The 13,101-nt window shown below is 37.0% G+C and overlaps 2 protein-coding genes across 3 annotated transcripts in view; one reads left to right on the forward strand and one right to left on the reverse strand.

Moving 5' to 3' along the window:
• Window positions 1-1,160: 1,160 nt before the first annotated feature.
• Window positions 1,161-8,423, reverse strand: Cggbp1 (CGG triplet repeat binding protein 1). 2 transcript variants are annotated; one of them, XM_076868353.2, is made up of 3 exons: window positions 8,215-8,423; window positions 7,410-7,618; window positions 1,161-5,182 (listed from the first exon to the last, which is right to left on the reverse strand). In XM_076868353.2, exon 3 carries the CDS (start codon window positions 5,161-5,163, stop codon window positions 4,660-4,662), a length of 504 nt encoding a protein of 167 aa, XP_076724468.1. In that variant the 5' UTR covers window positions 5,164-5,182; window positions 7,410-7,618; window positions 8,215-8,423; the 3' UTR covers window positions 1,161-4,659. The 2 variants fall into 2 exon arrangements, with proteins under 2 accessions (XP_076724468.1, XP_076724469.1); XM_076868354.2 differs by lacking the exon at window positions 8,215-8,423 and adding an exon at window positions 7,798-8,092.
• Window positions 8,424-8,655: 232 nt separating this feature from the next.
• The window catches only part of Znf654 (zinc finger protein 654), an 81,786-nt gene continuing 77,340 nt past the window's right edge, over window positions 8,656-13,101 (forward strand). Inside the window, exon 1 of the mRNA XM_076868167.2 lies at window positions 8,656-8,907. Coding sequence (XP_076724282.1) covers window positions 8,716-8,907 — 192 coding nt within the window. The 5' untranslated portion in view covers window positions 8,656-8,715. The remainder of the gene's footprint in view (window positions 8,908-13,101) is intronic.

Here is a 13,101-nt window from a genome sequence, read left to right on the forward strand (position 1 = left end):
GAAAATGACACATACACATCTGAAAGAATGGGATTCCATGCTTGTAAATTATATCAAAATGGATTGTGCTGTCATGTTTAAAAAAAAAAAATAACACTTTTTAAAAAAGTGAGCTAGGAGCATTCACTCTCAATAATATGGATATTAAACCACTGAATTCAAGTAACACAGTGAAGGAGTAATTAGATGTGAGTCATGTCATACATATGATAAATTTCACACGATTCCTTTCCAGTTTTAGCTTTCTCAGTGAAACATTAGCTTGTCTTGACAGAGAATCTTGCAGAATGACATACAATAGTAGACACATGATGCAACTCAACTTACACAAAGAAAAGTAAAAACAGTATGTGACCCGGAGACATACATATTTAATTGTTTCACATTTATTAGTAGTTGTGACGAAATTCTTTAGGAAAAATAAAGATCAGAATGGTTTAGTGATATTAAATCAGATGTAGAATTTTTTTTTCTTACCACCGATTCCAGGAAAAAATTAGTTAAAAAATTTATTATTTTCATGAGAAATCTAAGTGCAGAGGTATTAAAACTATTAAAAAACAATTTGTCTGCCTGGTATGGTGGTGCATGCCTGTAATTCCAGCAGGGCTACGGAGGCTAAGGCAGGAGAATTCTTGACTTCAAAACCAGCCTCAGCAAAAGCAAGGCACTAAGCAATTCAGTGAGACCCTGTCTCTATTTAAATACAAAATAGGGCTGGGAATATGGCTCAGTGGTTGAGTGCCTCTGACTTCAACCCCTGGTAACACCCACTACCCCCTCAAATTTTTTTTAAAAAATTTCCCAATTCAAGTGGTCAAAATAAAGCAGATCTTTCAAAAATCAAAAAAAAAAAAAAAAAAAAAAAAAATTCTAAGATACAAATGAAACCCTTTGTTTACTAATTACCATTCCTAAAAAGAGAATTGAAATGTTTCCTACTAAAGCACTGGTTAATTTTAAATATTACCTGTATTATTTTGGGTAAAAAAGGTCTGTAGCTATGATGTGTGGTTTGACACAATAAATATAAGGATTAAAACTGAAAAAGGAAGATTTAACTGGGAGAAAAATAAGTCAATTAATAAAATCTGTTGATTTTTTGAAACTATGAACTATATTTGTAATTGGCTTGCAAAATAAAATATGCTTCCAAAACCTTCTGAAACAAGTTTTTGAAATTTATTTCTAAAAGTCACAAAGACAAAACCTTATTAAAAAGCAATACATTTATACTAAGGATACATGCATAAGCAAAACAACAACAAAAAATAAGCACAGGAATACAAAAATTAACATAGTAAAATTTTAATTAATACAGTATTCCGGATACAAGTAAAATACCACTAGATAAGAACTGTATTTACCTCAGAAATCTATGATAGTAAGGGTTGATACAAACCAAGGTTTAAAAGAGCCACTTGACTATTCACATTTTAATCAGTGCTGACCAAAAGCTAAAGCAATTTTAGGTAATATTTTAAATGAAATTACAGAACTAACCTTCCATGTAAATCAATCAAATTAACATGTTTAAAGGTTATCTGCCCTCATTTAATGGCAGTTGAAGTGAGTCAAAACAGAGAGCCCTTACAAAGACTAAGCTTCAATGGTAAACTGTGGCTTTTGTTTGGGCCACCTTAAATTTTATTTTGCTTGTAGGTATTTTCCATTAAGATACACACACAAATTCTTTTTGGCAAAAGTTTTAACATGGAACTTTCAGAGTGGCAATCTTACCAACTGTACCTAAAATAGCTTTTAAGCAATTAATACTTCAGAATAATCCCAAACTGATACTTAGGTGATTACAACAGGTAAGATGCAGAACATTTTTAAGGTTTGCTGGTCCCTGAAAATTCGGTAGGTCAAATGCATTAACTGGAAGTAACATTTGGGGGAGAAAAAAAAAGCCCTAATCAAAGATGATAATGGATAAAGTAACTATATATATATAGGCTCTCATACAAAATCTTTCTTAATTTTCACCCTGTAAAAATGATTACAATGTCCTTCAGGCTTGTTATATGCCCCATATAATCAAAAAGAAACCAATTAAATGTTCAACATTTCAACAAGCTAGGAACTATTTACTGTAAGCATATAGTGAGATTCTGGAAGACATACTACCATACTTTGGGAAAATACTATTGACATGTAAGCATGTGTTGAAGGCAGTTTATAAATGAAACATTACAAATCTTATGTTTATGCATACAACTTATAAAATAGAAAAAAGTTGCTATTTTTCCAATAGGATAGCATCACACTAACACTATATAGTTAAGATTGAAAGCTTCTGTACACATGTTCACTCTACCTCCAAAGCAGCATATGCCTCTTGGACATTCTCATTTGTTACCTAACATATGCCAATCATGGTTTCATGGATCTTTGTCAGTTTGAGCAGGCTAAAACAATCATTCTTATTTAACCACAAGACAGTTAACCAGTTTCAGGGAATGAACGGTTCATAATCAGTAAAGAAACACTAATATTACCCCTTCCCCCACTTTAGGATGGAAAAGTCTTCTAAGGACATGATATAATCCTAACAGAATGGACTATGTCCCTAGATACAGTGAATGTGGGAACAGTCAGGAGCCTGAAAGAACACAATAAAATACACAGGACCTAAATTATCATCAAATAAGAAATAACTGCTAGAAACTCAAATGTGAATTACTGATTTTTCTAGTGTAACATCAATCAGTTTGCTGGGTTCTAATTTGGCTTTCCACTACATAGTTAATAGTAGTGCAAATAATACCCAAACAACAGGGAGTAGTCTAAATCACAAGGAGTTTCAAAAAATTGGAATGATTGCATATCTAAACTTATTTTTGTATTCTGAAAATGTTCTAGATAACTCAATTATTTTCCTAGCTTCTTAGATCTTCTACCATATTAAAAAATTCAAATTAAACATGGTTGCCTGCAAATTCTTTTCAAGAAGTAAAAGCAAAACACATTTTGGTTGTTTTGCTGCTGGTCTCCTCCTGTATGTGCTTTACCAATAAGAGCACTACTCTAAGCATTTATTGTGCTACTTTAACATAACCAAACATGAGAAAAATTAAAAGTTCAAATTTTGACAAGTGATTTTGGTAGCAGGCTTTTAAAAATGAAAAGAAAATTTAATATTAGATAGCCACTCTGACCATTTTAATTAGGAACTTAAATTTTTAAGACATGTAAGATGTTTAGTATTTTCTTACTCACTTTGGTTTTTTCTTTTTTTTAAATGAAGATATATGGTAAAAATGACCTCAAAGATAACTCCCTCTAAAAGTCACAAAGGGCATCATTTGTCACTGCTTTGTAATAGAAATAAATTTTATCAATATTTTTAACTTGAATGTTTTCAAACAACTAACAATTTTTAATAAAGCTCTGGTTCAAGTTTTCAGCTGTTAAATTTTTAAAAACTATAATTTGGATCTCTGATGGAGAGAACTTAGCTGGGCTACACTACTCTGACAACCATATAGGACAGCAAGGTTCAGGGAGATCATTTTCTGAACATGGTTGACCTTTAACAGAACTGATTATTTCCTCACCCAAACAGCTATGCAGGATACTGCTAGATCTCCACTACAAAAATCTCACCAGATTTTCTAGACAATTGTTTACCATTCATGTTTAAAAACCTTATACCACCAGAGGCAAAGCAGATAAAAATGAAAGTAAGTAAACTTGTTTCTAGTCTAGTCTATTTACCTAAATAAAGTCTTATAAAATTTTATGGAAAAATTAAAAGTGTAGAAAGCAATTTCTTTATTATTTATCTGTCAGCCAAAAAGTTACTACTAATTCTCCATAAAAAGAGGAAACTCAACCATGAAATATCTACCAGTTTAAATTAAAACATCAGTCCTGAAGTGACACCAAGACAAATTTAAGATGATGCTTAAAATGAAAGCTATGGTTCAAAAGATTGTGTTTATAATAAGAGACTAAAATCTTGTCACTGCAAAATCCCCAATTTTTTTTGGCACTGACATTAAAAGAAAGATTTTAGTCTTTTGGTCACTAGAAGCTGCTAACTAAATACAAGCCTGAAAAAAGAGGGAGAAAAGAATGAGGAACTGAAGGGTACTTAGGTAACTATTTTATATACAAATAAAACTGTTCAAAATAAACAGTCATTTCTACTAGGGATCTGAAGATATAAGAACAGTTTCCTACCATCTCTTCCATTTTGAAGAGGATCCTCTAATCAGAAATAATTTCTTTAAGTTACTGTAAGTGGTGTTGCCTGGCAGCAGCTTCAATTTCCTAGGCTAGTCTTCAATCCAAATAATTAAGTAATCTCACAAGGAATAATCATACATGGCAACAGGGTTAAAAAAGCAGGGCAGTTCTTCCATGCATAAACATTTCAGGAGAAAAACCATCAATTTTAAAGATAACCATCAGACTTCAGGTATCCTAGCACACTCTTATACCTAAGTTTTGCTTTATACCATTGGTGACTAAAATTAATTAATAGTAAGTTTTGCAGTGAGGTTTTTTTTGCCTGCAACTATATACACATTGCAAAACTATTCTGCATCACATGATTTTAAATGAAATAAATATAAAAATGAACCACACAATCAACACATAACTTTAATACTCCACATTATTATCTTGATCACGACGGTGGTAACCTCCTTGTCAACAATCTTGTGAGTTGAGGAGCTGATTCTCATTCTCATATCCATCAGGCAGATATGCTCTCCTCAGTTGGTCTGACTTAGGTATGGAGCCTCCATTCTTCACATGGCGAGACAGGAAAGCACGAACTGCCGGGTGATCAGCCTTCTCAAGGGGGATGTTGGCTTCCAGGCACATTTTCACAAAGTCCTGGATAACACTGACTTTCTCTGTTTGCGCAGTACTGTTGCACTGAAGAGATGCAGTTAGGGGCCTCTGCTTCTTTCTCACATTCTGCTCTTCAAATTCTGCCTTCCTCTTGGTATGGGTCTTTGACTTGAGGTGATCACTAATAGCAGACTTGCGAACATGATTCAGAACCACATTGCAAGAAGTGCAGAAGAGTTTTCCTCCATCTTCGTGAAGCTCACCTCCAAACTCAGTGACGCGATCCAGGGGTGTCACATACAAAGCAGTCTTAGAACGGTTTCGGGCAGGTGGTGCTGTTACTACAAATCGTTCCATTTTAATCCTGAATTAGTTTCTTTCAAGACAAAAAACAAAAATAAGTATATGACAAAGTTTATTTTAGAAGTAACTGACAATAAAAGGCAAAGTATAAACATTTCAGTATAAACATTTTAAGATTAAAGACTTCATAAAACTTAAATTCAAATTAAAAGACTCCATTAAATTTTAACTAAACATTCAATGTTACAGAAAGGCAAAACTAGAGAAAGTTACACTAACAACTAGGTTAATTCTTTGTTTATTAATGATATTCGAATAAATTAGAACTATGGAAGAACTCAAACTATCCCTTATGTCACTATCTTTCAGGAAAACCTAATCAAAGTAAACTTTGCGAGTTCTAATTATATTAATTTTATCCAATTTAGATATGTGTTCGAGTTTAAAAGAGCTTCTTGGGCTGGGGTTGTGGCTCAGTGGTAGAGCGCTTGTTTAGCATGCGTAAGGCACAGGGTTTGATCCCCAGAATCACATGGAAAAAAAAAAACAAAGGCATAATGTCCATCTACAACTAAAAACATATTAAAAAATTAAAAAAAAAATAAAAGAGCTTCTTTCTGGGACAAGTATAAAAAGTTGAACTTTGGGGCAAATTGTCTACAAAGTTTCTTCTAACATGTGGGCCATTAAATTGGTATAACTATATGAAGAGGGATGTACTCTCAAAAATTATTCAGAGAAGAACAAGTAAAAACTAAGAACAAATATAAACCAAATGTAGTTAACAGCAACAATGACACTAAATTTTAAAGTCAATATATAGAGCTTGAAGTAAGTTATTTTTTAATGCGTGTATACAACTCCTAAGTTTTCTGAAAGATGATAATCCAAGATATGCAAAGTGCTCTATTTTCCATGCTTGGTTTCCTTTTGCCATTATGCCATGAACAACTGTATCAGATAATATTTATTTCACTATTAACTAATAATTTAGATAAAATCAAAGACTTAATATAGTGTCCAAAGGATAGATGATCATTCAAAAGTGGATGATGGAAAAAGTAAATGAAGGACTAGGGATGTAGCTCCATGGTAGAGCACTTGCTAGCAGGAGTGAAGACCTGTGTTTAATTCTAAACACCAAAAAAGGAGAGGGGGAAAAAAAAGCAAATGAGCATCTTATTTGTCCAAATAGTTACTCAATTTAGAAGCAGCTTAATAATTTATCAACTTATCCTAATTATAAACTTTTATGACCATTGGACTAAATGTTAAAAACATAAATTAAAGGCATTGGTGACCCGAGATAACCAATATACTTTAGTTGGTGAAAAATGATTAGCTAAGTCTTATTTTTTCCCTGTTTATAAGATATTAAAATAAATTTGAGAAAACTGAATTGGAACTCTGTTTTGTATAACTATGTTAAGAAAAAGATTCCCAAGTATATTCTGAAGAATTATGTTTTGTAAGAATAATCACAAACAATGTACTAGTACATTGTATTACTCTACAGTACAGAATTAATAGCTGAGTAACATGAATTTTCACTCCAAAGAACTTTAAACTGTCAGTGTGTTGGACATCTCTGGACACAATCCAGAGGACTTAACATTTCGCAAAAATTCTGAAAATTATGATAAAATCTAGGTTTTAATAGGCTTAAATTGTATTTTTTTGCATTGAAAAGTTTTAGTGTACAACTTTCATTTGTCAGGTACAGTGTTAGGTTATAGGTTTGTAATGGCAAAGAAGACAGATAAGATTCCTGCTCAGTATTTACTAAGTTATCATTACATGTTTATACCTTAAGTTAATGGTATGTCTTTTTACACTCCTATTAACAAACTAATCCTGATTATGATCAATGTCTTTAAGGTAGTCATGAAAATCGTTAAATATCTGTACCCAGTTATGTTTTAAATTCTATTTTCTATGTGAAAAGTCTTCTACCTTTAAATATTTGATTCCAAATTCTGAAACAATACACAAACATGCAATTGTTTGCAGTATAAAGTGTTCAATCACTTGTGCTAAGGTGAAAGGCCTACACTTTCCAACGTCCTGGAACTTTTAAAAAGTCTGTTTCTGTTACTGCAGAGGCAGCTATTCACCCAGCAGAGGATGCTCCAGTTGACAGACCCAAACAACAAATGTATTTAATAGAAGATAAGGATATTTTAAACAAACGATGAAGTTTAAAAAGTTGACAGTAGAAATTAGCGAACAAAAGAAAAACAGCAACGATTTTACTAGATCAAAATGAAGCTCATTAGAAGTTTTCAAGTTTAAATGTTTACCGGATTAGTTTCCAGTTTTTTTTTTTTTTCTTGATACTTAGTAGTGAAGGGTCTCCAGCGCAAAACCTGAGACACATCAAATCCTGGCACTTTCCGTTTGTTCACACCCGGAGACGCCTTCAAATCAGTTTTTCAACAAGTGGTGGTGGGGAAATAGTTTCTGGGCTTGCACCCTATTTTCCCTGAGGTGCCGGGAAGTCATGCCTTTACTGTAAAACACGGAAAACAAATGGAAAAGAAAAGTGGGGGAGGGGAAAAAAAGGTGGATAAAAATATGAAAAAGAAAATCAACGGCTACTACGCAGGTGTGTCTCTAAAACCTCTGTTTAGTTAATTCCACGCCACCAACTCGATCCTCACGTTTACCCCACACTTCTCAGCCTCATACCTTCTAGGTTTTCCGTCCCGCTCTATAGCTCCTCGCGCTCCCCAGGCCCCTGGGTTCCGGCGGGGGTGGGGAGAGGCGGGGCGCGGGACGTTCCTGGCGTCTAGACTCAGTTCTCCCGCGCCGAGCTCAGCACACTGGCGCCCCACCGCGCCCACCCGCTAGCTGGATAGGGCCGTGTCTCAGCTGCCGGCTGTGGGCCCAGGAACTCGACAGCCGAGTTGGCGGCCGTCTCAGGGGAGGAGGCGGTAGTCGCCTGGCGGAGGCGGCCGCTGTCAGGCTTCCCGTCTCCTCCCTCTTCCTCCCGCCGACAACGGCACCCCGGCCCCGCCCCCGGCTCCCGCTTCGGGACCCAAGGCCCCGGGCCCACAGCCCACACCAACGGCCGGGCCCACCCTTGGCCTCCCAAGCTTACGGTACCGTAAGATCCGGGCCGCTGTTAGGGGAAGTGGTCGAGATCCGGCCGGAAAGGAAAGAGGAAGAAAAGGAGGTGCAAGGGGGTGAGGGAGGAGGCAGAAGAGGAGGACCCGTCGCCGCCGACGCCGTTGCCCGCTCGAGCCCCGCGGCGGCCGCCGTGTCCCCCGCCGCGCCCCGTCCTCCTGCACCGCCTATGGCAGAGCCCGTAGGCGGTCCCCAGCAACCGCCGAGCAGCATTGACCAACAGACCACGGCTGTATCAAACAGACGGCTGACTTAACCAATAGTAGTGGAAGGGCGGGCATGAGTATGATTGGCGGTTATATTTCTCCAATGACAACTGGGGGCGTGGGTGGGCGGAGCCGGAAGTAGAGCCCATCCGAGTGGCCCCTGTCCGGCTGGGGCGGAGGGAAGGGGGAGGGAACTAAAGGAGGAGGAGGTTAGCCGAGGCAGCTACAGCGGCGGCGGCGCAGGGGCTGGTACGCGCTGGGCGGCGAGAGCCTCATGGCGGAGGAAGAGAGCGACCAGGAGGCCGAGCGCCTCGGAGAAGAGCTCGTGGCCATTGTGGAGTCGCCGCCGGGCCCCATAGGGCTTAGAGCTGTGGGCGACGGCAGAGGTGGCGCTGGTGGCGGCAGCTGTGGCGGCGGCGACGGCGTCGGGATCAGCAGTCGGGATTATTGCCGACGCTTCTGTCAGGTGAGGCGCCCGTCGGCCGCCCGGACTTGTCACCCGGGTTCTGGGCCTCTCTGCGTCTCGTGGCCTTCTGGTCCCCCAATCTGCGCTATGTTCGGTACTCGCTTCTGCAGTCCAGCAAGGAGGGTGAGGGTGACCCCCCCTCCCCCGCCTGTACCTATCAGGCTCTGGGTGGGGGACGGGGAGAAGAGTGACCTGTGGGTTTACGGTTGTTGGGAAAGTGAGAGTTTTTGGGGTGAGAAGAGACTGGGGAGAAGGAGGGTCAGCTGGACGGAAAGCTCTGTTCTGACGTGCCTTCTCTGCCCCCGACAGACCCCTTCCTGCCCCAGGGTCCCGCCTTTCTTGTTTTCTACCCTGTTTCTTCTCACTTTATTGGAACCTCCGGTAACATTTTGCCTTCCCTCTCCGCCCTTTGCCTTCTGTGTACTCCTCTTTTAGGGGGCTAGGAGGCATGTCATTTCTCTCTTGCCTCTCCTGTCACCGCCACCCCTCCCCCTCTGTTGGGGGTCTCCCTGTCATCCCTTCCCTAGATCCCGCTGGGTCAGTCATCCAGTTTGTTTTGGCTCTGACCCTCAGTGATTTAGTCTCTCCCCCCCCCCCCGGGGGGGGGCGTTAAGGGAGTGTGATTGTCATCGTTCCTTTTCTTACCTCCCTCTCTTGACACACGCACTCTTTACTAATTAACTGCTCATGGAGAAAGTCGTTTTACTTAAACTATTGCTCTAGTTACATCACCATCACCATACTCATCGTCCTTTAAATTACGGTGTATTTTGTTTAGCCTATAAAATTCAGTGTCCAAACAGTGACAGTAAATTATTTCCTTTACTCAAGTCGACTGTCATTAGGATTGGATGTAGTTTAGTATTTGACTGTAAAAAAAAAATACATATACATATATATATATATATATACACACACACACATACATACTAGTACTAACCTACTTGTTCACGAGTAAAGTTTGGATAATCTGTAGTCTTACCTTCATACATTGATCATTTAAATGTTTTGTTCTCATTTACAATACTGTTATTTTGCAAACTACTTTGAAAAAAAATATTCCTTGTTCATCCTACTCCTTTTAAATTTCTTGGATGCGCAGGGTTCAAATCCTTGCTCCACCACTTCTTAACTGTTTTGCCTTGTGTAAGTTTCTTAAGCCCTCTGTGCTTCAGTTTCCTCCTATGTCAATTAGGGATAGTGGTTAAATGAGTAAATATGTAAGGGTTTGAATCATATAATTTAATCTCTTTCTATTAACGAGCATGAAATAAAGCTAACAAGTGGACATCATTTTTACTTACATTTGATTTTTATACCCCTCTAAACATTGAAAGGAAAAGGATGAAGTTGGCATATTCAGGTAAGTTTTTAATGCTTGAGTTTAAGTTGTCTTTTTTTTTTTTGGCCTTTAGTGTAATTGATAATTTGAAGATTGAAATTGTCTTGGTATAAAGGGTGTGTCAAATTTTTTTGGCATTGTTCTGTGTTTAGTGATTTTCGTGAAAATGTATTTTTATTTTAATAATTGACAGTCACTGGATTTAGAAGTTCAGTGTCTTATTTTCAGAGCACTTGTTTTACCTCTAGAAATGGTAAAATATTAATGGTAGACTTTATCAGCAGGAATTTTAAACTTTTGAAAATTAGTGTACAGTTGATGTTGTTAATGTATTCAGGGGCAAAAAAGTCGCTCCAATTTTTTCTGTTTTGCTTTTTATGTGATTAAAAAGCAACTTGGCCTTGTGTGCCTCTTGTGTGTGTATGTGTGTATGTGCATGCGCGCGTGCGCACACGCTAAAGGCTGAAGATTGAACTTAGGGTCTGAGCTCTACCACTGAGCTATAGCACAGTTTTGCTCATATTATTGTTATTATTTACTTGATCAAATAACCCTTAATTGTTGAAGAATTTGAAACTGTATCAGAGTATTTTGGAGAACTTCTAACTACTCTTATTTTGTTTCTTGAAATCAATTTTAAGAACAAATGAACAAATTTAGAGTGTGAGAAACTGGCAGATCATTGACAGTAAAAATGTTAAGAACAAAGTTGACGATTTTATAAAATTCTACTATCTGCTGAATATCCTAGAAGATAAAACTAAGTGGAAAGAACTTAATGGGCTTTTGTTTGTACTGTTAAATTGTGAATGTTATAATGACATACTTTCATGTTAACAATTTTTATCTGAAATCAAACTACTTATTTTATAATACTCTAGATTACCAATAGAGTCTGTTCTTGAATTTCTGTTTTGGTTCTACCTTGCAGGTGAGTTTTGTGAAGTTATTTTTTTTATATTCAGACTAGTAGATGGAATAAAAAGAATCACCTGTATTAAGTTGGATTTTGTCTACTGATTAATAAAGTTCTACTTTAGGACTTCTGTTTTATCAGTAAGGAAAACTGGATTATATAACCAAATTTCCTAAATTGTTTCTTTTTAAAGATGTGGATTTCTACTATTTACTGAGAGTAATATTAAATAATATGTATTCATTAGAAAATGACTTAATCACGGGTAATCTTTAAAATGGATAACATGCACTTGGTAGGTGTCAGTTAACTCAATATATGAAATATACTCACAGCCCCATGATATTGAGAAGAAAAGCTCCAATTTATCTTTCTCCTTTTAGAGGGAAATATGAATCAAAATGCTTGGCAGTTAGTTTTGTGGGTGAAGGGAGAGAGGAAGGAACATTTCTTTTGAAGAGAGGTCCTATGTCTATCATCGTAATGAGAATTCAAACAGAAGATATCTGTAACTGCCCTATCACATACTCCCTTTTGCCTTTATGAGTAGATTCTAAACAAATGTTTACATAAAATAGGCTCTTAACTAATACTTAATTTGCTTTGATGATGAAAGGTAAGGGAAAGTAACTTTTTTTAAAGACGATTAACTCTTAGCCTTTAGTTGAAATTTAGGCCTGAACAAGTTAACTTGTGTAGGTTCCAGGGGGTGGGCAAGATGGGATTTGGACCTAGTCATCAGTATATACTGAAAAGCAGATTAAAATTACAGATAATCTTCAAGTAATTATAAAGTGAAAAAAATTATTTTGGGCAAGTTGGTACAAAGGGAAGAAAAAATTGTTCCTGCGAGTACTCAAGGAATCATGGATAAAAAGTTTAAAAAGTATTGTTTCATTATGCTATAATGGGAAAAAATATTTAAAGAAACAGATCATTATTGTTTCTCTGACTTGTTAGGTGCTATGAAAATTTCCTGAATTCCTGAAGGTTATAATAATTAAACTTATTTTGTTACCAGATATATTGAAAAATTGTAAACTAAACAAGTTAAGGTACTTTCTTCTTAGGTGGCAGAATGAATACAGTGAATAATAAATATTTCTGGAAACACATTTAAATGTTAATTAAAGTGGACCTTAAATTTATTTTGTACTACAGTTGTCTTAATAGGCATCCCATGAGGATGTCATGAGTACAAAATGAGTCAGTGCACATAAAGTGCTTAGTACAATACTTAGTACATAAATAGGCTTAAATAGAAGCTATTAATATTTCTGTCATGTGAAATCGACTGAGTTTAAAAGGGGCATTAGAGATAATCTAATATGAAGGTAGTTTATAGTTTGTATCCTACAATACACTTAAGAGAAAATTTAGAAATGTTACAATTCTTAAATTCTGTTTTATTTCTGTTTATAACCAGATGCTCCTGGTGAAACCAATGATTTGCAGAACAACTACATTTTCTCTATGTTAGAAATTTTGCATCTTAGGGGTTGGGCATTTGAATGGTTGTCTACCTACCTATTTACCTACCTACCTGACTATCTTTGGGTACTGGTGGTTGAACCCTGGGGGTGATTTACCATTGAGCTACATCCCCAGCCCTTTCTATTTTTTATTTTGAGACAGGGTCTTGCTAAGCTGCTGAGGTTGGCTTTTAACTTGCTATTCTCCTGCCTCAGCCTCCCAAGTTGCTGAGATTACAGATGTGCAACACTACATATGGTGAACCTTGAAATATTTTGATTGTCATTATTGGCAGCAAGTAAGTAGAGGTCAGATAATGTCCTATAATGCACAGAAGAGTCCCAACAAATAATAATTTGGTCTAAAATATAAATAATGCTTATGTGGGGAAATTCTGCTACACTTTTATTTTGAGACGCTTAGTGGATATTTTATATGTTTAATGCTCCATGTGGCAAAGGGT

The sequence above is a fragment of the Callospermophilus lateralis genome, chromosome 10, assembly GCF_048772815.1.
Source record: "Callospermophilus lateralis isolate mCalLat2 chromosome 10, mCalLat2.hap1, whole genome shotgun sequence".
Classification (NCBI taxonomy): domain Eukaryota; kingdom Metazoa; phylum Chordata; class Mammalia; order Rodentia; family Sciuridae; genus Callospermophilus; species Callospermophilus lateralis.